Source organism: Peromyscus leucopus, chromosome 8b (genome assembly GCF_004664715.2).
Source record: "Peromyscus leucopus breed LL Stock chromosome 8b, UCI_PerLeu_2.1, whole genome shotgun sequence".
NCBI classification, from domain to species: Eukaryota; Metazoa; Chordata; class Mammalia; order Rodentia; family Cricetidae; genus Peromyscus; species Peromyscus leucopus.
In genome coordinates, this window is record NC_051086.1 from 91,493,752 (window position 1) to 91,520,794 (window position 27,043).

The window sequence follows — 27,043 nt, forward strand, 5'->3', positions numbered from 1 at the left end:
TCATACAAAGTAGGCATGCCCAACCTTTTGACACTGTGACACAATGCTGTCATTTACAAACTGTATTAGAGAACTACACAATTAAGTTAACAAAAAATTGTAAAACAAAACAAAACAAAAACCCTCCAAACATTAAGTAAGTTTGTGACTTTGTGCTGGGCTGCCCTCATAGCTATCCTGGGGCACCTGAAGCCTGTAGGCTGAGGACACCTGCTAGGAAGAAGAGCAAATGTTTTTACCTGGGTTTATCTCTCGGTAAGTCCCAATCCCATAAGCATCTACTATGTTCTGGAAGCCGTGTGTGAACTTGTTGGTTTTGTTGTACGTTGGGGGAGTCTGGTTGGTCTGCATCCTGTTCAGGATGGAGGGGACAGTAGAACCGCTGTGTTCCTAGGAAACATCCGCAACGAGTCAAAATGAGGTGTCCTTGTGGCTACGCAGGTGTGCATATGTACCACAATTCAAACCGTCCACCTAAAACTTGTATCTCCTACATTTCAATTAAACTAACAAAAATCAAGATTATTTTTTGTCTTTCTCAGTCTGGAAAAACTGGGCTAGATCTAACATTGACAACAGAAGGTTTCAATTAAGTCTTGGAGGCAGGCACAGCAGCGCATGCCTGGGATCCCTGGTGCTCCAGGAGGCAGAGGCAGGAGGATTGGGAGTCACGGCCAGCCTGGGCTACATACGCAGTGAGAAATGGCTTCAGCAACTGAAAACAGGAAAAAACAAAGCAAACAGACTGGATATCTGCAGGCAAAAGAAATAAATAAATAAGTGGGCTCTAATTAAGTCTTAGGAAGTATATTATTAGGGTGAAAAAACTTGAAGCCCGGCAGTGGCACACTCAGGAGGCTGAGGAGGACCGATCACGTAATTCAAGAGTTCAAGACCAGAGAAAGCAAAACAACTCGGCCTCTCTTTCCCACCCACTCTTCATTCCCTCAGGCCTGCGTCTCAGCTAAGATACCCATGAAGTGACTGGGCAGACACCAGCTCTGCCTCTGCCCACCCAGTAACACTGCAGGGCTCCGGGCACTCCTTTCTCTCTCTAGGCTCTCCTCTGAGGTCTCAGTGCCTCCACTCTGGCTAACTCTCGGATTTCTTTAGTTTAGCTCCAATGTCTGCTTGATATTTCCTCATAGATTTCTGTTCAGGGCCTCAGTGTGACTGCAGCTCGACCTGCCGTCCTTCCCGCTAAGAAGTTCCTCCTGCTGGGCTCTGATTTCCAGGAATGTTAATCCTCAGGTACACATAGCCTGGTGCCTCAGAAACATTTTTAGTTCTTGTTTCTGTGCTTCATTAAAAAATGAGGACATGTACTCCAGAATGCCTCACAAATTCATCATGTTTTCTCAAGTCCTGCCGTCAGCCCTCATCAGTGACAACTCTATGATCACTGTGGCCTCGTGACTGGCCACGCACTCTCGGGATTTCTCTGCTGAACATATTTTCAAACCTGCTTTAATCACAGCTACATAACCCACTGCCTTTCTAACCTCCCAGAATAAGTTTTCAACCCTGTAACCTTTGATAAAATCATTCCTAACGGGACTTCACTCTATCTCAACGAAACCGTTATACACCCTGTTCTTGCCTAACATCATGCACTACTGAGCTGTACTTCCAGCCTTTATCTGTGTGTTTTCCTTTTGTTTTGTAAGGTTTTGTTTGTTGAGACAAGGTCTCGTGTAGCCCAGGCTGGCCTCACTTACTATACAGCCACGGATGACCTTGAACTCCTGATCCCCTTGCTGTGACTTCCCAAGTGCTGGAATTACAAGGATATGCTATCATATCTGGCTTATGCAGAGCTGTGGATTAAATCAGGGCCTTACAGTCAGAAGTAATGGCATACATCTTAATCCCAGCACCCAAGAGGCAGAGGCAGGCAGATGTCTGAGTTCGAGGCCTGACTGGTCTAGAGTTCCAAGACAGCAAGGACTACACAGAGAACCCTGTCTCAAAAACAAAATACACAAATGAAAATACCAGGGCTTCATGCATACAAGGCAAGCAGTCTCCCAGGTCAGCTGCCTCCCGAGCCTGTCCATAAAGGTGTTCTGCTCATCTGACCATCAAACCGACTCAAGTCCCTGGTCACAAGTCACCTTTCCATTGTTGGTTTATTTGTTTGCAGCTATAAGGACTGAACCCAGGGCCTCACACATGCTAGGCAAATGTTCTACTATTGAGCCAAACTCCACTTTTTCTTGAAGCTTTTTTCTGGTCACATTACTTAGAAAAGCTCCACCCTTCCTCTACATACATCTCCCACTTGTATGTCTGCCTAGCCTAATAAACTGTAAGGTACTTCAGGCATAGCTTGTACACCTCTGTGTATGTACACACACATATATACATATATACATATACACATTATACATATACACATATACATACATACACACACACACACACACACACACACACACACACACACACACACATATATATATATATATATATATATATATATATATATATATATATATATACCCTTCCCTGGCTTAGGTCAGTGTCTTAGAAAATGGCTGCTCTAACTATCAAGCAGAAGCAGCTGATCAGAGAGTGAGTCAGGAAGCTGATGCTCTGGCATGGTCTACCCTAAGGAGTCAGGGCCATGACCAAATCCCTTCACACTACTGAGTGGCAGTTCCCCCTCTGTAAAATAAGGTCGGTCCTCCAGGAAACAGACAGCGTACTCTCAGGGTATAAGAACACACTAAGAACTCTGAAAGCAAAAATGTCATTAATATAAAGTTGGTTAAGAGGAGGCTCTTCTCCTGCCCACCAGATTCATTCTCGCTAAGGACTCACCGTGCCTCTTCTAAGTGCAAACTGGATGGAGTCAAGGTCAGTGACAGGGCACCAGACTTCTGCAATCAGGCACTTCTGGGTCACGTCTATGTTGCACAGGTTCAGGGTATGGTAGATAGCCTTCATCTTCCGCACCTTGATGAACCAGACCCGGATGTTCTTAGCAGCTGCCTGCAGAACCCTCTGGCGGTGGTCCTCTGTTTGATTTAGAACCTTTCGGGAGAAGAGGAAATAGGGGAGGGATCTTTCTAACACAAGTCTTCCTTCATAGGATAGGATGGCAAAGTGGTATCGCTTGCTTCCCCCCCCCTCCCCTTTTGAGGCAGGGTTTCTCTGTGTAGTCCTGGCTGTCCTGGAACTCGATCTGTAGACCAGGCTGGTCTCGAACTCACAGAGATCCACCTGCCTCTGCCTCCCAAGTGCTGGGATTAAAGTCTTGCACCACCATGCTCGGTTATGGCATCACTTTCTTTTTTTTTTTTTTTTTTTTTTTGTCTTTTCGAGACAGGGTTTCTCTGTGTAGCTTTGCGCCTTTCCTGGAACTCACTTGGTAGCCCAGGATGGCCTCGAACTCACAAAGATCCGCCTGCCTCTGCCTCCCGAGTGCTGGGATTAAAGGCGTGCGCCACCACCGCCCGGCATAGCATCACTTTCTAAAAAGGGTTGCCAGAAAACAGCCTTATTCTTCCTCAGCAAGATGTATTATTTGGGGGTTTGTGGGTTTAGGGTGGTGGGGGTCAGTCAAATTACAAGATGTGTGAGTTCTTATAGTGCTAGAGATGGGACTCAGAGCCTGGTACATGCTATCCAAGCATGCTACCACTGAATTATGTCTCCAGCTCAAGAAATTTGAGTTCTGGAGCTGAGAATATAGCTCAGTAGTACAAGAATCTGCCTGCATGCATAAGACCCAAGGTTCAATTCCTAGCAACACCACCAAAAATTAAAAAAAGAAGGAAAATGAGTATCTCAAAGGAGCCAGCAAAATTTCAAGCTGGCGGGTCATCTGCAGTGGGAGCTGGAGGGAAAATGAGAAAGGAATTGAAATGGAGCCCTCACATATCTGCTCTGTGACAATATCACTGCTACAAAGAACTGCCTCGGGACGAGGTGCGCTCACTAACATTTTGAGGAAGGCAAAAAAACTACTCCACTCTTTCTTCCAAAAAGTAACAAGCAGTTGGGCATGGTGGCGCACGTCTTTAATCCCAGCACTGGGGAGGCAGAGGCAGGTGGATCTCTGTGAGTTCAAGGCCAGCCTGGTCTACAGCGTGAGTTCCAGGACAGCCAGGGTTACACAAAGACACCCTGTCTTGAAAAACAAAACAAAAAACCAAAAGGAACAAGCCTCCCTGGTCACCTTTTCCTTCCAAATACTCATAAATCACAACTCTTCCCTTAGAACCCTGTTAGGACAACAGTGTGCATGACTTTCAGATTGTAAGATAATAAAAATCTAACAGTCTCTTACTGGGTTCAGGAGTCAGCTCTGGGCTCTTTGGCCAACCATGTGGTTAAGATCAAAGGTAACCAGAAACTACGTCATGCTGTTGAAAGTGGTTACCAGAAGTAGGGTGTGTGAGGGCAGAATTGACTCTACATGTACTTCTGGATTGTTTGATTTTTCTTTTTCTTAACTCAGCATACTTTTAAAAAAATGTATTATTGCAAAAAAAAAATCTCAGATTTAGGAAGCGGAGGGGAACGGGCTGCTCTTAGGCATAAGGATTCCAGATGCATAGCATTCCTTCCTCGTTGGAGGACAGCTAATGCTATTTTTAAGAGTCCTAGCCTGAGACCTTTGCCAGTTCCCAGGGGGACTTACTACCCACACACATTTCTTTTTTTGGAATCCTCAACTGCTGCAGGTGCTTTAACAGACTGTCAAGGAGTCCTAGAGCCAAGCGGCTCACTGCTATGGTAGTTCACAAAGTCCAATTCCCACGGTCCCCATGTACCATTTGGAGATCATCGATCCTGGTATTGACTCCGGAAGCCATTTCTTTCCTCTCCTGTGGGGTCTCAGGACAGGGATAGAGGGAGGCTCGGAACCTGGAGGGATGGGAACAGCCTTAGGAACACTGAAGTTTCGCAGTATATTCTATTTAAACCACTTCAGAAAGTAATCCTAACTTACTAGTGGTAGGTCAGTAGGATCAAAACACAACCAGGCCAGGCTGTTGTGCCAGTCAACACTAATCACGTATGTCAAATGGCCTACAGACAGCAACGCCCAACAGTCTTCACGTTCTCGGTAGCTTTGAAATCGTTTTGAGATTAAAAAATAATAAGGGGCTGGAGAGATTGCTCGGCAGTTATGAGCACCTGCTTCTCTTTCAGAGGACCCAGGTTCAGTTCCCACCACCCATGTGGTGGGTCACAACTGATGTAATTCCAGTTCTAGGGATCCAACACTCTTCTGGCTTCCAAGGGCCCCAGGCATGCATGTGTGCATACACATACATACAGACAAAACACTCATAAACACAAAATAAATATTTACCAAAGAATTTTAAAAATTAATTTAAAAAACTATTTTATACATTATTAGAGAAATATGGCATGGCAAAATTTCTGTCCATAACACAGAATTCCATAAAGTTTATATACAGTACCTATGGTACTATGCTGGCATTTAAACCCACTGTCCTTAAATAAAGGAATTGTGGGTTTGGCTGGTTCTTTTGGGTGGGGGTATGAGTATATGCATGTGGTGTGCATGTGTATATATGTACATGTGTGTGCAAGTCCTGGAGACCCAAAGTTGACACGAGGAGTCTTCCTGGATTGCTCTCCATCTTAGTCATTGAGGCAGGGTCTCTTGATTCCAGAGTACGCCCATGCAGTGAGCCTAACTAGCCAGAGTGCTCCAGGGATCCTGTCCCGGCTTCCCGAATGCTGGGATTACAGGTGGCTGCCACGCCGACCTGGCACTCATGTGGGTTCTGGGGATCCCACTCCAGTCCGTATGCTGGTGTGGTAGGCACTTTATCCTCTGAGCTATCTCCCCAGTCCCCAAGCTGAGGTTCTGATACTTGAAAAAGAAATAAAGAAAAACCTGAGCTACTTCTGATGGTTTAAAGCATTTCTAGCATCAGTAAGCAGCGCGCTCACTGTGGGAAGCAGAGCAAGGATCTGGGTGTCGCTTTTCCGAGCCGTAAGCAGGCAGCACAGGCATGCCTCTTGGTTGGAGGCCCGGAGTTCCTTACCCTTCACAGATTTTCTTCACCCTGTTTTTCAGCTGATCGCCTTGGAAAAAAATGATGAATACAGACTTGTGCACGTAGTCGCCCTAGGCCCCAGAAGAAAAATCAAGAGTTCAGAACTCTCATTATGGGTGAGGACTTCCTTTGAGACAGTCTTACGCTGTAGCTCAGACTAGCCTGGCATTCACTGTGTGGCCTAGACTGGCCTTGAACTCACAGCAGTCCTAGCCTCAGGCTCCTGAATGCTGAGCTTACAGGTCTAGCTGAAAAGTTCTAGAACACCTAAAGCTGGGTGGCATCAGAATGATTCCTTTAAGGACATGGCCTCCTGTACGTTACCCTTCTGTACGTTACCCTTACTCCATTTCCTAAGCATCATTTTGAGACTATCTGCCCTCTAACCCCAGATCCACAAACATCTTCCTGTTTTCAGACACAATGGGCGGCCTGACAGAGAAGCTGAAGGGCAGCTCAGCACAGTGGGGCTTGTTTGTCCAGTTCTCCTTGACTCTTGTCTGTCCAGGACGACCAAAGGTACAGAGGAAGGGAGACAGAAGGAAGCCTGTCTGTTCCCGGGCTGGGACAGAACCAGATAAAGAGTTGGCCGGACACAAGGAACTCAGTCACTAGCAGGAACAGCAGTGTTGAATCTCAAGGATCAGACTAACTTAGAATTTATGCAACAAGGAAGACAGACAACATTGAATACCAAGCTCACACCTCGAGTACAAGGACAGCAAGGAAAAAAATCAGAAAATAAAACAAAACATGCGGATGAGCTATTGACCAAGACCCCTCAGGCTGCCTACAATGCCTCACATATAGTGTGTACTGCTTTTATAAAAGAAAACAGTTTCAGAAGGCTACACAAGACAAAGAAGGAGAAAAGTTAGATTTTAAGACACTTAATTCCTAACTCTCCTGGCTAAACTGGGGCCCATTCTTGGTGCTGCTGCTCTGTAGAGATATCATAACCCGCCTTCCTGGATTTGCTGATAAAGTAATCTTTCTGCTTTGGAGAGGAAACTTGACTGAACACCCCTGAGAAGGGCTCCATATTAGGCACGACCACAGATTGCAATGTTTCCATAACCTAAGGCAGCCTGGAAAACTTTGCCCTAGGGTCTAAGCATTCACACAGTCACCATGTTCCTACTTAGTGAGGGGCGTAAAAGCCACAGAGCGCTACTCACCAAAGCTGAAAATTCCCAAGTTGAGTTTCTCTTAGGACAAAAAGTACTACTACCTTAAGACATTTATAAGGCAAGCTAACTGCAGGCTTCTAAATAATACTAAGGCAAGAGTGACGTGCTGACGTCTGACCTTTTCTGAGGTCCCTGAGATCAGCACCCCATGCCATGCAGATGTTGCTATGAACTCTGTTTCACTGTGTCAAATGCCAAGACATTAGACTATTCCTACTTTTGAAAGAGCTGGGTGGACAAGATCACTCTCACCTTGCATGTCTCTATGCTTAAATTAAGTTCCTCATCTTACCAATAAACAGGCATATAATAAACTCTTGACAAGTAAAAATTCTCATCAGCTTATAAATATTAAGGTTTAGGAAATCTATCTTTTTATACATACTATTACCGAATTTGGAATGAGGTATCTTAATTTTGTTAGTTTCCATAAAAGGGTATTTTTCTTTCAGCCCAGATTAATAATAAGAAATATATAAAGCTAAAATTTAGAATAATTGAGGAAAACAAACAAAAATAAATAAAACCTGCACGGGTAAAGTTTGAAAATATGCGCATGGCATGTCTACATGGAGGGATATGTCTCAGTTAGAGAAAAGGGAGTGAGCCCTCAAGTCTCTGGCCCAGCAAGGGCTCCTTGGATGGCACCATGCTGTGCTACTGCTCCGGGCTCACTTTAGAGACCTACTCCACCAGACACAATCTCCTTGTCTTACAGTTACAGGATCCTCCAGCGGGTTCTCGATCTCAGCCTGTCTCAGGAACACATTCCCTCGGCACACTCGCCAAAGCATGCGCTCAAAGGTAGGGATCCGCTCCCGATTAATCACACCAGCCACGAAGCTGTGGGGAGAAGAGTCAGGTTGGGAACTCCAGGCTGGGAGATTTAAGACCGAGCAGGAGAGTGAGAGGAAAAGGGGAAAGATTATACACTGCACATGAGACTTCGTGCTGTGGTGTCAAGGGGGCTGGCTGCCACTCTATCATTCCTGACCTCGTTTCTGGACTCAACAGAGACAGGGTTGAGAGACAATCCAGGAACTGAGTCCAGACAAATCTAGGAGCAGTTCTCAGAGGTTCAGAATAAAGTAGCTCCTGACAGCAAATCATTCCCTGGATTCATGTTCCCCTCACCCCCACCCAAGATGAAACTCCAGGCCTTGACATGTCAGGCAAGTCTTCTACCACTGATCTATGTCTCCAGCCCATGGTCTAAGACAGGACCTCACTATGTGGCCCAGGCTGGTCTCAAATGTATGATCTTCCTGCTTTTGCCTCCTGAGGAGTGGGACTATATTTGGTGCCATGTACTGCTCTTTTGAACAGCAAAGAGGAACACAAACCCACCAAGGCCGAAGTGCTACCTACCCAAGTCTTAAAGGCGTGCCTCTTCCCATCTCATTTGGCTCCAAGAGTGATGACGATTCTTCCAACAGGTCTGGATCCGCCATCTGCTGATGATGCAATTCAGCCTGAATTCACAAATCAATTAATATCTAATGAAAATAGTTAGTGGCATGCAGGGAACGAGGAACCAGGAGATGGGTTCAGAAAATAAAGATGAAAAGAAAAAAAAGAAAAAGAGGAAAAACAAAAACAAACCCAAAACACCGAAAGATAGAGCATACCCACAAAAGAAGAAAGAGTAATAAGGAGGGAGAACAAAGGAATAACACGGGCTAAAGAAAGCAAAACTTCCCCAGAAGAGCATCTGGGGAAATGGTTTTAGAAATAAGGAACAGAAGAAAACCATGAAGTGATGGTGACATGTATAAATCTGTTACTTGGTGGAAGTCATTTTTTCTTTAATGCTTTCCTAAATACACCTGGGCAGGAAGCTGACAAGTTCTCCTTTTTGAGAGGAAAGCAAACCAACCAACCAACAAAAAAAAAAACAAATCCCAAACAGCTCTGCGGCTATTGTGACTTCTTCATTTCCAGACTGCCACCAAGAAGGCTGCTGTGCAAGCACACAGGAGGTGGACACCATCTCAGGGGAGTGACCTGGAGCTAGAAAGGGCATCTCCAGCCTTTGGTAAATTCAAAACACGAGTACTGTCAGCATGGCCACACATAATAAAATACCCCAAAGCTTGGGATTTAAAGAGTCTCTTTGTAGGGATCAGAATCTCAGCATCGTGGTGGCACACTCCTTTAATCCCAGCACTTAGGAGGCAGAGGCAGGAGGATCTCTGTAAGTTAGAGGCCAGCCTGGTCTACAAAGTGAATTCCAGGACTACATAGAGAAACCCTGTCTCAAAAACAAAACAAACAAAAACAAAAAGGAAGAAGTACAGGAGCTGGGCAGACCTGGGTCTCTGTTGCATTTATAAAGGCAAGAAAAAGTGAAAACATCGAAAGATTGTATTTTCTGACTAGGAATCTAGGAATACTGAAAAGTTTGTGTAGACTTTATAGCAGAGAACAAGAATTAAGTAAATAACAGGCCACAGCTTCACAAGCTAGAGCTCCTGGCCTTGCTTAGTTGGTTAGATTTAAAATGACTTCCACTAGGACAGTTTATACAATGAAGTGAAGGTGAAGGGTCCCACAGTGGTCTGCTATTTCCTCACCTCTCTCCCTTTACCACCTAGTCTCATCAGAATGGAGAAGCTGCCCTAAAACATGATCAGCCTCTCTGCTGCCTAATCTACCCAGCTGTAATATCCACACACTCATGTCTGACCAAAGACTAGAAGAAGCCAGAACAATCCTCCTGATCAAAAACAAAACAAAACACCAGGAGAAATTCCCTTTCATTTTCATTCCAAATTCCAATTTCACCTTAATCCTGTCAATTAAATTATGAGGGGGAACAAAGGCATGTTTACCTTATATGGTAAAACCATGGACCATACATATAACAAACAAAGGGGAAACAGTGTAAGCCAGAGAACACTGAAGGGCAAAAAAGTGAAAGCAATTGTTTTGGGAAGCTAGGGTCAGGCCTGCTTGTTTTGTTTTGTTTTTTGTTGTTTTAAGCACACAGGGCATAGGAATATTGTCATGTGATTCCAAACGTTTAAGATGAGATAATGGGGACACTGGTTACTACTTGCTGTCACATGGATAGAAAAGGATTCTTTCAGCCTAGAAACAAATCAGCTGGCTGAAAGCAATCTGAATATTCAAATTACAACATTCCAATGGTTCTTGGGTTGCCCATGGGCAAAATTAATATAATTGACTGTTCCCCACAAGACTCTCCTGCTGCCTTATGTGGTCTCAGAGCCTGGCTCTTACTTAAGCCATGAACACTTGAGTCCGTGAGGGCTTGTGCGCTCTCAAAGGGGACAGCCAACAAGAACGGCAGACCGGACTTAGATCGCACTGTCCAAAGATGATAATCTGGGGCTGAGATTTAAAAAAACAAAAAACAATGTAAAGAATTAAAGTTAAACAGAAAGATCAAATTCTAAATACTAATTTCACTACTTCACACTTAAGAACACCAAGACTTAGATAGGAAAGTCAAAAAATTCTAAATGAAATGGAAACCACAGTAACCAGAACTAAGGGACCTTATGAAAAAACCAAAACAAAACCTAAAACCAAAAAAAAAACTAAAACCAAAACCTGATCACAGGAGACCTCCGTTCTCTCTGTGTGTGTGTTTCCTTAAGATTTATTTATTTTATATGCATTAATTTGCCTATATGCATGTCTGTGTTAGGGTGCCAGGTCCCCTGGAACTGGAGTTACAGACAGTTATGAGCTACCATGTGGGTGCTGGGAATTGAACCCTGGTCCTCTAGAAGTGGTCTTAATCACTGAACTACCTTTCCAGCCCAGGAGCACACTTCTCTAGCAACAATAATACTGCCAAGTTCTCTAAAACAGCCATTATTCCCTCTGAGTTGCCCCTTTCCCCACTGAGAACACTGAAAACCACACCTTCTGAAGAGCAAGGTGCTGACTGGAACTTCAGCATTTCAATATGAGCAGCACATCCAGTCAGGCTACATCAGCTACTAAATATTTAACTGTCTAGCTACAGTAAGAAAGAAGTGACATACTTGAGGTATTCACCCACAGGAGATGGCAGATGGAAAAGAAAAAGAAAGAAAGCAGATGGCTGAAAAACGCAGAGGGGAGGGAGGCGGGGATCTGCATGCCATTAACCATTACTTTCCCAGTCTTCTTTACGTTCTCATATCTTATGATGCTTATGGTAAAAGATGCAGAGAAACCTCTCCAGCTCTTACAGTTCTTCATAAGCAAGAAGACTAGAAAAGGATAATCATTAATAAATCATTTTAAATGCTCTGGGTAAGAAATGGCTACATTGAATTGACAATCATCTTAAATCATAAGAATATTCAATATTTGTTTACTCTTCCCTTTCTACACACCCTGCCAATTATTATCATCAATAAGAAAAGATCATTTCTGATTTTGCCATTTTTTGACCGATTACTATGAGTTATTGATTAAATTCAGCAAATTATAAGAAAAGAGGAGAGGTTTGCAGTTGGCGGTGTTTGGTGCCATTTACAAACACTACAATTTCAAACGCGAAGCGAAATCTCATTACGAGCTGAATTTCCAACATCTAAGGTCCCAGGTTTGCTCACCTTTCTGTGTTGCTTAAATGTGCCCCCTGCACGCACAGTGCGATCACTCAGTGAGGCTTTGTCCCTGGTCGGGGCAATGTCATCTGCAATTGCCATTTGGCAGCAGGGCAAGGTCTATGGAAAGGGACCTGACTGAGACTATGGACAGCGGCAAGAACGGGCCAGGTGCTGGCTGCAAGTGCTGAGAAAAGGCACCGTGGGGTTTCCACACTGCCCTGCCGTGCCGTGCTTGAAATGAAGGAGATTGATGGAAAGAGCAGTGGAGAAGCTCTCACAGCCAAGGCTTTCCGCCCAAAGCATCTGGGAGATTGGGGCTGGGGCAGCTTTGCATAAGAAAGAGAGAACGACCCACCATGGATAGGGCATGGAGGTCATAAAGACTGGGAATCTCTTTCCAAGACTGGCACTTAATGTTTGGACTTAATAACCATAAAACAAAAATAAAATTCCATTTATAGTCTTTCGTTTCTGTCTGTTTTTCTTTTTCTTTCTTTCTTTCTTTCTTTCTTTCTTTCTTTCTTTCTTTCTTTCTTTTTTTTTTTTTTTGAGAGAGGGTCTTACATAGTTCAGTCTGGACTCAAACCCTCTATGAATCCAAGGCTTGCCTTGAATTCTTGGTCCTCTTGCCTCCATCTCTCAAATGCTGGGGTTAGAGGCATGCACCATCACACCCCACTCCTAATGTACTAAATGGTTCATCTTTTTTTTTTTTTTTTTTGGTTTTTCAAGACAGGGTTTCACTGCGTAGCTTAGCGCCTTTCCTGGAGCTCACTTGGTAGCCCAGGCTGGCCTCGAACTCACAGAGATCCGCCTGGCTCTGCCTCCCGAGTGCTGGGATTAAAGGCGTGCGCCACCACCGCCCGGCGGTTCATCTTATTTTTACTGAACTCTTTTGGGGGCATTGGGAGGGGAGGAGATTTCACTACATAGCTTAGGTTGGCCTTGAGTTGGCAATCAGGAAAATCTCAAATTCAAGGCTAGCCCAGGCTATAGCTCCTGTCCCCCATATAAAGGCAGCATAAATAGTAAATGAAGCTTCAAATGAATCTAAAAGTAGCTGAGCTTTGACTGTGAAGCCAGGAAGGATACACCAGGGCAGCTTGGACGCATTTAGGAAAGTACAAATCTGTGAGCATATGGAGCTCTATGATCAGGGGTTTCCCTGATACAACCAAATGACGTAGCCTTTGAATGAAGGGACTGGATCTTTCACAACCTGGACCTCACAAAGAGTAAGTGCTCATTATGCACTCCAGGAATTAACAGGTAAGAATACATTGATATGCAGGCAGTGAGCTTCCTGGGATCTCACATTCAGTGGAATCATATGGCGTTTGTGGTTTTGCCTGTGGCTAGGATCCTAAACACTTGGAGAGAGTTGATCTCATTGTCTCCCATCTTCTAAAGTGATCAGGCTCAAATTTCTCAACAAACAGATATTCATAGGGAATTTCTCTTACTTTATAACTGAATCCTACTCTTGGGGAAACTAGGTAGCTAAATTCATATGAACTTTTCTCATTTCCTTGTCTCCCCAGATTCTAAATTAAATGACTTGTCTGAATCAAATCCATAGTTACTGAGAAATATATCACTTCCTCAGCAGATTTTTCTCTAGATAGTGGTCGCATGTGATTCAAAAAAAGTGCTGGCCTTGAGTCTGAGTTATATAACACAATTGTATGCTTTAAACCGAGACTATGGAGCTTTTTTGAGAATGCTTTTGAGTTCTTATGCTGTCCTGGCCTTTGTGACCCTGCCTCATAGAGTCTGTATTTTGATGTGTTAAATGTCACAAAACTATATCTAAAATCTTGTTAAGCAAAGGAAACTAACTTTATGGGTGGAACACAGTAACTAAGGTGATGTCTGAAGTGTCTAATGTTTGGTTGGGAAAGATACCTATCACAAAGAGCACTATCAATATTTTAGGCCATCAGAAAAACCAGATGCAAGTTGGAGCTAATGTTCCTTCCCAAGGTTAATTAGGAGAAGGAAGCATTCTACAATTCTGAACTAACTCCTTCAAGGGGGTGGGGGTCTCCTTGGCAAACTGTCACTTGGCAATTCAATACTTTTATATTTAGCCAGCGAAAACTTAGTAACATTTTTCCTTATAAGTAATAAACTGTGTCTATGGGAAAATTCAAACTAGGATCATACCAATACCAATAGGACAACAATGAAAACTCAGGAAAACCAGTGACATGAGATCTAAGTGCTGAGAAGAATTCCCAAGGGTTGGTGAACAAAGTTACTTGATGACCTAAGGTCTGGAGACTGAAACTTCACTGTAATTTTGTGCACAACCAGGCACTTGTTCCTCCAACTTCATATCTTATACTTACCTTATAACATATAACTAGAAGTGTCACAGAACTAGTTCAGCTAACTATCAACCTTAGATTCCTCCCCCCACCCCATCCCCCTGCTTGAGATGAAAGTTGGCAGAAGATGTGAAAATATATGAAACCATGGCTGGCTGTGTACTATATGGAAAATGGAACCCAACCTGACATTCTTTTAACTAAAACGGTGCAAAGACGGCATTGCTTCCAAACTAGCAAATTAAAATAACTACCAGAATAAAAATATGGCCCACTTGTGCAGGTATAACAGCTGCTCAAGTACTAGAAGAAACAATAGTCTGACCTCATCAAAAAACTGCTGAGTTTTGCGAAGTATGAATTTTAATTCAGTCAGTTCCAGGAAGTTTCTCTTCAGAGCTTCCTGGTTTGTGTTGATTTCCTTCAGCTCATTTTCAATCTTCTCGAAATTGGCCTAGGGTGTAAAAAAGAAAGCTGTTAATTCACACAAAGCTCCCAGTGCTTCTCTAAAGGACTGAATTTACTACCCAGACCTGTTGCCATGGTAATGTATTAGTTACAGCTACCCAGCCAATGCTGTGATTCTGAGAGCAACTTTAAGCAAAACATTTCGCTCAAACAAGCCCTATATACTCACTCTGAGTTTCTTGAGAGAGTTTAGACACTCAGAAACATCAAAAGCTCACTGGCTATTCATTTAGTATGTGAGGGTCATCGGCTAACAAGGGACTGGTAAACCAATAAGCATTAATTTGGTGGCATATTATAATATGCTATCTCTGTAGGAGATACTGTTTGACACCTAGAAAAATCTACAATGAAAGGCAATGCTCACAAGGTTGACAAGAACGACTCTATGCCAGCCGCTTAGGAAGGCCATACCTGCATTTATGTAGAGAGGTATTTGAGAATTGTTTACCTCTAAGTCGATCATGTCCCGGGGGAAGGGCACCTCTGGGTTTTCACCAGTGTCCATAATTGGGATGTTTGCTTTTCTTATCTCTTTCTCCACAAATCCTAAAATGATAGTCAGAGCACTCACATGTAATGTATATGGCTGGGATTCTCATTATTTCAGAACACACACACACACACACACACACACACACACACACACACACACACACAACGCCTGGCTAAAAAGAGCTTCATCCTAGAAAGAACTGACAAACAAAAGCAGCACCTTTTTCTCTCCACACTTTTCTTTCTCACACTTTACACTCTCTAAAGCTATCCCAAGAAGAGTGGTCAAGTCCACGGCTGTTTCCTTTCTCTCTTCTGGCCTTTGCTGTTGTTTTGAGAAGACTGTGAACTACCAGTTCTCTCCATTTCTACCTGGGCGTGCACAGCCAGGTCTAGCTTTCTCGGAGTTTAAAACTGGCTTGCAGCCGCTTCACTTCTCCACCCTATGTGACCTGCCTCCTTCAGGTGGGACAGCTCTCTCTGCAGGTATTCTTGGTCAGTCAAAGCGCCAGAAGAATACAGCATCAACAGGGCATTTGACACATAACATGATGGAAATAATTCTAAGTCAAAAGATTCATTTAGGGTTGGGGATTTAGCTCAGTGGTAGAGCACTTGCCCAGCAAGCGCAAGGCCCTGGGTTCGGTCCTCAGCTCTGAAAAAAAAAAAAAGAAAGAAAGAAAGAAAGAAAAAAAGAAAAGAAAAAAAAAGATTCATTTAATTTAGAAACAATTGGGTCATTTTTTTTAAAACATCAAAAGCCAAAAAGTAAGGATAAAAGGACCCAAAGCACTAAAAGAGAAAAGTGTTTCCATGATGACTTTTTTTTTTTTTTAAAGAATACGGTCCATTTTATCTATGGGCTTGGTAGAGCGGCAAGATCATGGGTTTAGAGCCAAACAGAATGCCCTAGTTTCAAAGGCTGACTCCATTATGATGGCTTATGTTCTTGCGTATGTCAAGGAAGTCACAGGCCTCTTAGTCTTTACATGAGGTAGTGCCTGTCTTTTTTTTTATGAGGCAATGTCTATGCAGTCCAAACTGGTGTGGAACTCACAGGAATTGTCTGCCTCTGAGTGCTGGGATTAAAGACATAAGCCACCACACCTTGAAGGCATGTTGTGGGGAATTAATGGAGTTTCTAATCACTCATTAGTACCCTAGCCTTCAGTAAAGCCTTAGTAAATGTCCCATTTTTTCATAAACTGCTCAGAAGAAAAGGTGGCTCAGTTGATATCTAAATTTGATAGTATTCTGAGTCCTATCTTTTAGACTTCTATTATCATGGTTCTGCTGTTTAAATCTGACAAGAATTTAATCACAGTGACATATACAGGTAACCACAGTACTCCAGAAGCCACGGCAGGAGGATCACTGCCTGGGATAGGTACCCAGAGTTCTAGGTCAGCCCGAGCTACACAGTGTTAAAGAGTAAAAGAGGGCCGGGCGGTGGTGGCGCACACCTTTAATCGCAGCACTCGGGAGGCAGAGGCAGGCGGATCTCTGTGAGTTCGAGGCCAGCCTGGGCTACCAAGTGAGTCCCAGGAAAGGCACAAAGCTACACAGAGAAACCCTGTCTCGAAAAACCAAAAAAAAAAAAAAAAAAAAAAAAAAAAAGAGTAAAAGAGAAAAAAAGAAGTCTAATGAAAAAATAGCCACAGTGTTCTCAGCTTGTCATTCGAACAGTGCTTCCTTTAAGCACTACCTAGCTCATAAACCTCATAAAATCTATTTATATACAAGAAGTTCATCTTAATATCATGGTTGCAGATTTTTTCCCTTCCTTCTTTTAACAAGTTTATTTTTGTGTGTGTGTGTGTGTGTGTGTGTGTGTGTGTAAGTGTGGGCGCTCATGTGGAGGTCAAAGGACAACTTTTGGGAGTTGGCTCTCCCCTTCCATCCTGCTGAGGAGGGGCTTGCTCCTTGCTTCTGCTGCCCCTGTACTCTGGGCTAGCTGGCCTGCAAGCCTCTCCCTCCCACCTCACTGTAGGAATGCTCAGGTTTCAGATGTGCACCATCACATCTGGTTCTTTTTATTTATTTATTGTTGCTTGTTGAATACACTGCAGAGGGACAACAGGCTGGCTGGTACCTAGAATCCTGCTGGCAGCCTTATCTGTTTCTTCACACAGGTTCCGGGATTGAACTCAGATCTTCAGGCTTGCATGGCAAGCGCTTCTACGTGTGGAGCCATCACCCTGTCCCTCTTCCCTTCTTCTACTGTCCAGTTTTATCCTCTACTGAGAGGACTAATGACTCATGTAAGACTAGTAGTTCACTATGGGAATGTTATCCAAGACCAGATTGTACATACGAAGCTTTCGATCCATTTCTTCACATCTTCTAACTTCATTCACAAATTTCCTCTGGAAAACATTCACATCTGGATTTAACTGAAAAACAAGAACATAATAGCAGACTTCAAACACATGTCTACGTCATGTTGGAGAATATTCCTTTACACTGTGTGAAGATGTGTCACTGTGATTGGTTTAATAAAGAGCTGAATGGCCATTAGCTAGGCAGGAAGAGGTTAGGCGGGATTTCTGGGGGCAGAGAGCCCTGGGAGGAAGAAAGGCAGAGCAAGACTTGGAGGAAGCAGCAACAGTACAGAGGAAAGGTAACGGAGCCATGTAAAAGAAGGTAGATTAAAAGATATGGGTTAATTTAACTTATAAGAACTAGTTAGGAACAAGCCTAAGCTAAAGCCGAGCTTTCATAATTAATAATAAATCTGTGTCATTTTTTTGTGAGTTGGCAGACCAAAAAGAAATATCCATCGACAACATCCTGTTTTGTAAACAACACATCCCATCAATGGAAACTTAATTTTGTGCCAGTGTATAATGCGACTCCAATCAAAACTGTCTACTCGTCATATAAAGGGCTTTGTGCCCGCCACCCAGGCTAAAGCTAACAGCTGCCTTTGCTGTTGCAGCACATATCTGGGATGGAGACAAATGAGCCGAAGTGTGAGCGCCTTCCTCCCCGCCACCTGGAGCTTAGGCAGCCATGTCATGGGTGCTCTGTCTGGGCTCCTCTCTCTCCCCAAGCAGAGGGGACAGAAGGCAAATGCCCGTTCTTCTGCCCCAGGTTGTCACCTTCTGGTGACAGTCTGATTTTATTGATTCACTAAAGCCACACCATAGGGAGTATCACCTCACACCTGTTAGAACGGCTTTCATGAGAAAGATGGGAGCCAGGCTTCGTGGTACATGATGTGATCCCAACTCTATCAAAACAGGGGGATTAGAAGTTCAAAGCCAACCTGGAGAGCAAAGCAAGTTCTAGGCCAGCCTGGGCTACATAGCAAGATCTTGTCTGAAAAGATGAGAGGTATGAATCATGAGAATGTCGACAAAAAGGTATAATACTCTAGTGTATTATAGATTGGTACAGTCATGTGGAAAACAGTAATTCCTGGGAAAAAGCAAAACCAAAAATCCTTAAAAAAAAAAAAAAAAAAAAAAAAAAAAAAAAAAAAAAAAAGAACTACCAAGAGCTAGGGATATAGTCGACTGGAAAACTACTTTACCTAGCATGCACAGACACCTTGATGCAATCTCAACAGGGAGTGGGTAGAACTGCCATACAACCCAGCAATCCCACTTCTGGGTACACAGAAGAACTGAAATCAATATGCAGGGCTATTCCCAGTAACAACTATGTAGAATCAACCTACCAAGAGATGTATGGACGAAGATAACATGGGACGTTATACTAAGTGAAATACACCAGGCACATTGCTTCTTATCTACAGGGAGAATTTCATTTACTATTCATTAAAAGGTTTTCTTTAAAGTTTTTATGAGTATAGATGGGTGGTGTGTCTATATGTATGTTTGTGTACCATGTGCTTTCAAGGTGCCCTCAGAGGCCAAGAGGGAATCAGATCCTCTGGAACCTGAATTAGAGATGGTTGTAAGCTGCCATGTGGGTGCTGGGAGTCAAACCTGGATCGTCTGGAAAAGCAGCCAGTATTCTTAACCTCGGAGCCATCTCTCCAGCCTCCTACATGTAGAATTTTAGACAGCTGAGCTCATGTAAGTATTGAGATGGCTTCCAGAGAGGGAGACAGAAAGGAGGTGTGGTGGGTAGAAGAAAGGATAGGTCAGAGTTCACAGATTTTCAGATAGACAGACAGGAGTAGGGAGGAAGTAGCAACTTGGTCAGAGAATAAAAAGTCTGAGCTACTAGGGAAACTTTTTTTACATTATTTACTTGGTGTGTATATGAGTGTGTATTCAAGTGGGTGAGTGGGTGCACGTTTGCACAGTGCCCATGTGGATGTGAGAGGAGAAGTTGCAGGAGTTGATTTTCTCCTTCCAGATGTGGGTTCCAGGGATCAAACTCATGGTGCCAGTCTTGACAAGAAGTGCCTTTACCTGCTGAGCCATCTTGCTGACTCTGGGAATGTGTGTGTGTGTGTGTGTGTGTGTGTGTGTGTGTGTGTGTGTGTGTATGCGCGTGTGAGTGAGTGTGTGCGCATGCAAGTGTGTGTGTGTCTGTGTGTGTGTGTGTGTGTGTGCGTGTGTGTAGGTACCCACAGAGATGAGACGTTTTGAGTCCACGTGACTGGAGTGATGAGAAACTGGGAACCAAACGTGGCTCCTCTGGAAGAACAGCATGTGCTTCAACCACTGGATCATCTCTCCAGCCTGGGAATAAAGTTTTCAACTACTGCAGGGTAGGCAAGCCAGCTCAGCATGGAAAGGTGCTTGCCTGGGTGCAGCGCAAGCCTGGTGATCTGAGTGCAGCCTGGGAACCTACATAAAGCTAGAGGGACAGCATCAACTCCAAAAAGCTGTCCTCTGACCTCTGCACGTGTGACACACCCCACCACCACCACCAATATTAATATTAATAATTAATAAATAAAACTTAAAACAAGCTGGGCAGTGGTGGTGCACGCCTTTAATCTCAGTACTTGGGAGGCAGAGGCAGGCAGATCTCTGTGAGTTCGAGGCCAGCCTAGTCTACAGAGATCCAAGACAGGCACCAAAACAATACAGAGAAACCCTGTCTCGAAAAAATTAAAAAAAAAAAAAAAAAAAAAAAACAAAAAAAACCTTAAGACAGAAACTAATATACAATCCAGATAGTTAACTGTAATCCTAGCACTTGGGAAGATTAAGAATTTAATGCTATCCTCAACTCCATCAGAAGCTAGAGATCATCTTGGGCTACAGAAGACTGTCTCAAACAAACAAACAAAGCTGGACTTGGTACAGGCCTTATAATCCCAGCTATTCAGGAGGCCGAAATAGGATTCTCAGTTCAAAGACAGCCAGGGCTGCAGTGCAAATTTAGGACCAGCATGGACAATTTAGTAAGACCCTGTCTCAAAATAAAAAGGACTGGGAATGTAGCTCACAGACAGAGCAATTGCCTAGTACTCTTGAGGACCTACGTCCAATTTCCAGCACCAAGAATAAATAAATACATAAATAAACACATACATGAGTGAGTGAATAAATAAATGGTATGGTAGTACCTTTCTCAAAAGTAATAAAAGGAGCTGGAGAGCCAGATGGGTTCTGGAAATTGAACTCAGGTCCCCCAAACAGCAGCAAGTACTTTTAACCTCTCTCTAGCCCCTTGGTTGGAATTTTTAAGACAAGGTCTAATACATAGCCAAGATAGCCTTGAACTCAGTATGTAGCTGAGGATGACCTTGAACTCCTGATCCTTCTGTCTCGACCTCCCAAGTGTGAGGATATAGGAGTGCACCACCGTGTCCCACTCAGTCATAGCAGTTAAAAGAGGCAACAGAACAACTTGCTATATAGCCCAGGATATCCCTGAGCAAAACAGCCTTCTGCTTTTGTCTCCCAAGTACTGAAAGGTTAAGAAATCAAGATGCATACAGAGAAACACAAGTTATAAAGGAAAGAAAAAAATATTTTTGCTATTGAAACTTAGGCCCAGCAGTTAAAACAGGTGTTGCTCTTCCAGAATACTGGAGTTCAATTCCCAGTACCCAGCTGGGCAGTGGTGGTGGTGGTGGTGGTGGTGCACGCTTTTAATCCCAGCACTTGGAAGGCAGAGCCAGGTGGATCTCTGTGAGTTCAAGGCCAGCCTGGTCTATAGAGCGAGATCCAGGACAAGCACCAAAAGTACAGAGAGAAACACTGTCTCAAAAAACCAAAAAATAAAATAAGATAAAATTGAGCACTCCCCAGTACCCCCATACATGGTAGCTCACAATGGTCTGTAACTCCAGCTCCAGACAGAATCTGGCCCTTTCAGGCACCTGCACTCATATGTGTATAGCCACATACAAACACATACAAGTATACATAATCAAAACTAAACTTTAAAATATTAAAAAAAATAATAAACAGGCTGAGTATAGTGGTACACGCCTTTGATCCCAGCACTCCAGAGGTAGAGTCAAATCTCTGTGAGTTCAAGGCCAGCTTGGTCTACATAGGGAGACCCAGGACAGCCAGGGCTACATAGTGAGATCCTATCTCAAATATAGTAATAATAATAATAATAATAATAATAATAATAATAATAAATATTTTTAAACTTTTAAGTAAAACAGTCTGGGAAATAGGGAAACAGGATAGTCACACAGCTTTCAAAAGCATCACCCCAGATTACTTATTAATTACACAGGGGATAAGATACTTTTACAATGGAGAAACCTAAGAAATAACACTTTAATTGAGTGATCAAATTTATCTTTAATAATAGAGCAAGGAGCCAGGCGGCAGTAGCGCACATCTTTAATCCTAGCACTTGGGAGGCAGAGCCAGGCGGATCTCTGTGAGTTCCAGGCTACAGAGTGAGATCCAGAACAACTAGGGCTACACAGAGAAACCCTGTCTGGAAAAACAAATGAAAAAACAAAAACAAAAGTAAGGAGGAAACTGAGAAATATATCCGATATTGACCTCTTTACAGGCATATGTACACATGTGCACATGCAAGTGTACACAAACAAGTACACATACAGACACACACACACATACACACACACACACACAAATAAATAATAGAACAAGAACAGCAGAGTAGGCACACCTGAAATCCCTGAACTGGGGAGGCTGAGACAGAAGGGACTTCTGTGAGTTCCAGGATGGTCCATGCTACAAAGCAAGGCCTTGTCACAAAAAGAAGTATGTGTCTGGGGGTGGGGTGGGGTTGGGGGAGTAGGAGGTAGGAGGAGGAAGAGAGAGAAAGAGAGGGGGGAAAAAGCACCTAGAATACATGGGAAACCTGTACAAACCTCACAAGTCAATAAGCAAAAGTCAAGGCTTCCCACTGACATAGATTCAGACGAAGGAACACAGCTCACGAGGAGGGAAGCCCCTGTCCACAGACAGACAAAACGATACCCACTGTACCTACAGAAAATGCACATTAAAACACTCTGGTACAATTCACCCGCTCATCCCAACCAACCTGCACAGGCACTAAAGATATAATCATGAGTAACAGCAGAGAATGTCCTTGTCTCCACGGGGCTTATATTATTGTGCAGAGGGAGTCTAGTCAACTGTCTCCATGGATAAATGTGAAATCACGACCATGATGCATGCTACGAAAAGTGCGTGGAACTCTGAGAGTGCAGGAGCTGAGTCAGGGACTGTCCTGACTACCCATATTTTCATGTGCATGCACAGTATCTTCTTGCTCAAATTGTAAACTCCCAGAGCATATTTAAAAAAAAAATCTTAGACTGTCTTTTTTGTTTTGCGATCCTTTCCAAGTGTCCAAATCAGTGAATTACTAGTATATACTTACATACTACATAAGTTTTGTCTATGTATATAGCTGCCTCAGATTTTGTTAAAAACTTTCTTTTAGATCTCACTGCATGGAAAAACTACAGTTTTTGTTGTTGTCTTAAATATCAGGCTGTGATGTTAAGGAGACCCAAATAAAGTAAAAAGTAAAAGATTAGTGTGGCATCCTCTGCCAGCATTCCTAACAACCACCTTGAGAGTATTTAAAATAGTTTTCTTTTTTCTTTTTTCCCCCAGACAAGGTCTCATATAGCTCAGGCTGGCCTCAAACTTATTATATAGCCAAGGATGACCTTGAATTCATAATACTCCTATACCTCCAAAGTGCAGGAATCTCAGGCCATTTGCCATCCATCATGATCAGTTTGTTTTTGTCTTGAGTTTTTTGTTGTTTTTGCCTTCTTCTATACAAGGTCTCACTCTGTAGCTCAGGCTCATAGCATTATAGGGATGAACCACCCTACCCAGCTAAGGATGTCTGTCCAAGGAAGAATTAGTGAAAACCATAGAAGGGTTGGCTGGAACCATTTCTAGCTCCAGAAAGACAAAAGACAACTTGAAGTTTACCAATACTAAGCCAGTACTATGATGTTACTTTGCAAACAAAAGACAGTTAAACATAACAAACAGAACAGTTCGATGGTGATCAAAAAGCAGTCTGGCTTCCACTTACATCACGAAACTGAACCTTTCCAAGTTCTCCCAATTCACTGACGCAACAATAAGCAGCTTCTGACTGTAGAAAGAGCTGGGCCAGCGTCATCTCCTCGCTCCGGAAAAGCTCCCCCATGTTGGCAGAGAGTAGTGGGCAAGTATCTGTGGCTCACTCCAGTCTGAGGCAAGAGAGAAAATGACATGACTTGAGAATTAACCTCCGGGACCAAGACAAACAATAACCCAGGTGAGGTTCTTTCTTTGTTGTGTGCCCTGTGAGAAGTCTTGCTATCTGGCTCAGAAAGGTGCACAAGAGAAACTGTAAAAAGTCATTATTAAATCCCAGACTACAGATCCTAGACAAAGAGTCACTTCCTTTATAATTAACATCAGGACTGACTGACAGTATTTGGGGCAACACAATACAAAGGCATATATGCAGACTAAGGACAGGAGCTGGGAACTCCAAAGAGCCCTGTAATATGATACAGTGACATTCACAGTACCTGGAGGTTTGGCTTTATTTTGTTTATATAACCTATGTTTGTCTCAAACTCAGCATATAGTGAAGGTTGGCCTTGAACTCCTGATCCTCCTGCCTCCACCTCCTTAGTGTTGGGATTATTGGAATACACCAACAAACCCAGGGCTTTTTGTTGTTACTATTTGATTTTTCACACTTGACAGAATTTTCTTGCTAAAAAGGGTCTTCTTTGTGTTTCGTGTTGGGTTTGTTTTGTTTTGTGAGTAGGAAACAACAAGAGACTTTAATTACCCTCTTGTATAAAAGACGTGCCTCGATTTTCCTCCTTGACTGATAATACCCACTTCCAACATCCAAAATCCCCAGTACTATCCTAAAGCTATGGTTAAAGAGATCAAGCTTCCAAACTCCTGGGAAAACAGTGTTCCTCTCCTAAGGAATCCCAATACCTAAACATCATTTTTAAAAGACAATGGAGCCCACTGCAGTCAGCTCAATTTCAACTCAGGCATGACAGCAACACGTTGGTAATGACAAAGCACTTTTAACAAGCTGGAGGAAAAACCTTCCACCTCTGCATCTTTCTGTCTCATCCCCATCCTCAACACAACTGCCTCTTACATCTGTCCCATCTCCCCTGTGAGTCATGGAAGACTTCCGTTCAGGTCAGCAGCTGGCGCTATCAGTGGTACTGAAATTGCAATTATTTATTCTCAATAAGCTCGCGTTCAGCTCAGGTACAGCACGGTCTGCAATATCTAATGTCAGCAGATCATACACTACATTATTCTTAATGTCGTAAGGTCGTGCATATTCCATGTTGATTGACAGGTGAGACTGACATTTCAGAGAAGATTTGCTCTTCGGGAAGGCAGGAAGACATTTTGAGGACCGCGAACAACAAATCCTTTCTGCATTTGATGTTCTCAAGGACAGCAAGACAACACACTCTACTAAAGCAAGGATTTCTCAAGAGATTATGTGGGTTGACTTAAGACTGCATATCTGAATCACCCACGGGAGCTATTACCAGTCCTCTCCACCTTGAACGAAGACAGACGCCACAACCTCAAAATCTATGAAATCATGTCTGATCGGCATAGACCAGGAGCTGCCAGAGATGACAGCCTCTAATGAGTTGCCGCCCTCCTCCTGTTCCTTCATGATTACAGGCCTCTCTAAGACTCTCTCGAACCCCCACTGAAACCAAACACAAAACGCATTTGGAAAAGCGGTTTCTGGGGGTTGCGAAATGAAACACGAACAAAGAATAATTCTGCAAAAGTGGGGGGGGGGGGCGGGAGGGGGATCCAAACCCAAGGTCCTCCCTGGAGGATTCTATCTCGCTCGGGTTTTCTAATCTCTCCTTCCAAGCAGGGAGCATTTACCTGCTTCGTTTCTGGACTGCACAGTGAGAAGGCAGAAATTCTCTGGACCAGGCACAACCTGTCTCCAGGGTAATGGAGAAATCCCCGAATTCTAAGACCCTTTAAGAAATCCCCTCGGATTCCTCTCTCTGCCTATCCGATCTCCTCTATCATGTCGCCTCCCCCTCCCGGGTCCTCCCGGGGCAGTGGCCCCTCCGGTTCCTCTGCCCACAGGAAGGGTGTCTGAAGAGGGGGATGAATCCCCCATAGTTCTCTCAGAGACCTAAGACCCCTGCTAATTCTTCTGACAAGCGGCCGAGGTATCGGAGTGCGTCCCTGTGTCCCCGTGAAGGCCGCTCCGGGATGCGCCTTCTACAACCCTCACTCACCTCTGGCCTGCACCGCCGCTGCGACCGCAGCCGCCGCAGCAAAGCCCCCGGCTCAGGCAGAGCAGAGTTCCGAGGAGCGTACGCAAGCAAGGCTCCGCCCCCACGCCACGGCTGAGTCCCGCCCCCAAGATGACTTCATCTCAGTTGACCAATGGGATGCTGCCCCTCCCGGACTGCCGCAGTGCAGAGTCCAGGGGGCTCGGGCGAGTCTTGCTGTGCGGACGCCATCTTTGTTCCGGCGTTGTGATTCCTAGCCCGGAATGTTTGGAATCGTCAGGGCTGGGCGTGTGACTCTTTGAAGTGTTTGGCTTCTGAGCCTGTCAGAACCTTTTCTCTCTATTATCCTCCGAGCAACGTTACCTGCCATCTCTGTTTCCCAGGGAACCAATTCACAACCTTTTCTGGAAGAAAGCGGCGTGAGAGAAATGGGTGTTCCAGAATGATGTGACAGCTGCAGGAGGCTTCAAAGCTCGTCTTCTCTACACACACGCATCCTTTGTCATTTTTAGACCCCTGAAAATATTTGAGCCCCAGATTGGAGAGCGACTTAAAACTTACACCGATCTCGTCCAATTACAAAGTACAGGATTATTATAGGGCTTACACTCATACAAATAACAAGAAATGACCCAGAAGACCATGTGATGCGAAAATTTTTTTTTTTTAAATCTTGCTTAGTAGATTCCTGTGAACCCATGTGGCCACGTAGGAGTTTTCAGTTCCTCATATATCTTTTGAATGCAAAATGATACCTGCCTACTATTTTTTAAAAGTTCATTTCTCAAATATTAATAGAATTCCCTTTCCCCCCATTAGAGAGGAGCGGGGAGTCGGTGTTAATAACCAGAACCATCAGGAGGAACTCGGAGAACTGGTCAGTCAGTTCCCAGTTCCCGTGGGTGGCGGAACTCTATTGAGATTCAAATGTAGTCAATGAGATATTTCAGATTAAAAAACAAAACAAAAAACTGCTGCTGATAATTTTATCGGCCCAGCAAAAAAAAAAAAAAAAAAAAAATACTACCAAACCTGTTTTGCAAGCCTGAACAAAATGATGGACACAGTGAACATTTTATTTGGATTTTTCTATTGCATATGGTAATTGAAGATGTCACTTCATTACAATTCTCTTGAGAAGGAGCATTTCTGAGACCTGACTACGATATCCACATTTCCCAGCTCCTCCGACTTGCCTGGCAAGGCAGACAGGGACCCACAACTGAAATCCTGTGTTAGAAAACGATTTCACAATGACTGTCACTTCCTTCCTCAGAGACTTGAAAGAAAAAAAAAA

General features: G+C 43.7%; 1 protein-coding gene across 7 annotated transcripts in view; it reads right to left on the minus strand.

The window, feature by feature from the left end:
* Positions 1–25,859, minus strand: part of Atp6v0a1 (ATPase H+ transporting V0 subunit a1) — a 54,743-nt gene extending 28,884 nt beyond the window's left edge. For 4 of the 7 annotated variants that reach the window (XM_028856874.2, XM_028856873.2, XM_028856871.2 and 1 more), the window contains exons 1-11: positions 25,750–25,859; positions 23,529–23,688; positions 17,413–17,491; positions 15,055–15,152; positions 14,461–14,589; positions 8,603–8,706; positions 7,951–8,077; positions 6,033–6,115; positions 4,782–4,875; positions 2,824–3,036; positions 240–390 (exon numbers count right to left, since the gene is read on the minus strand). In XM_028856874.2, the coding sequence (XP_028712707.1) occupies positions 240–390; positions 2,824–3,036; positions 4,782–4,875; positions 6,033–6,115; positions 7,951–8,077; positions 8,603–8,706; positions 14,461–14,589; positions 15,055–15,152; positions 17,413–17,491; positions 23,529–23,645 (1,195 nt within the window). In that variant the 5' untranslated portion in view covers positions 23,646–23,688; positions 25,750–25,859. The remainder of the gene's footprint in view (positions 1–239; positions 391–2,823; positions 3,037–4,781; positions 4,876–6,032; positions 6,116–7,950; positions 8,078–8,602; positions 8,707–14,460; positions 14,590–15,054; positions 15,153–17,412; positions 17,492–23,528; positions 23,689–25,749) is intronic. The other 3 variants (XM_028856876.2, XM_028856875.2, XM_028856872.2) reach the window with 1 other exon arrangement.
* Between the last annotated feature and the right edge of the window lie 1,184 nt (positions 25,860–27,043).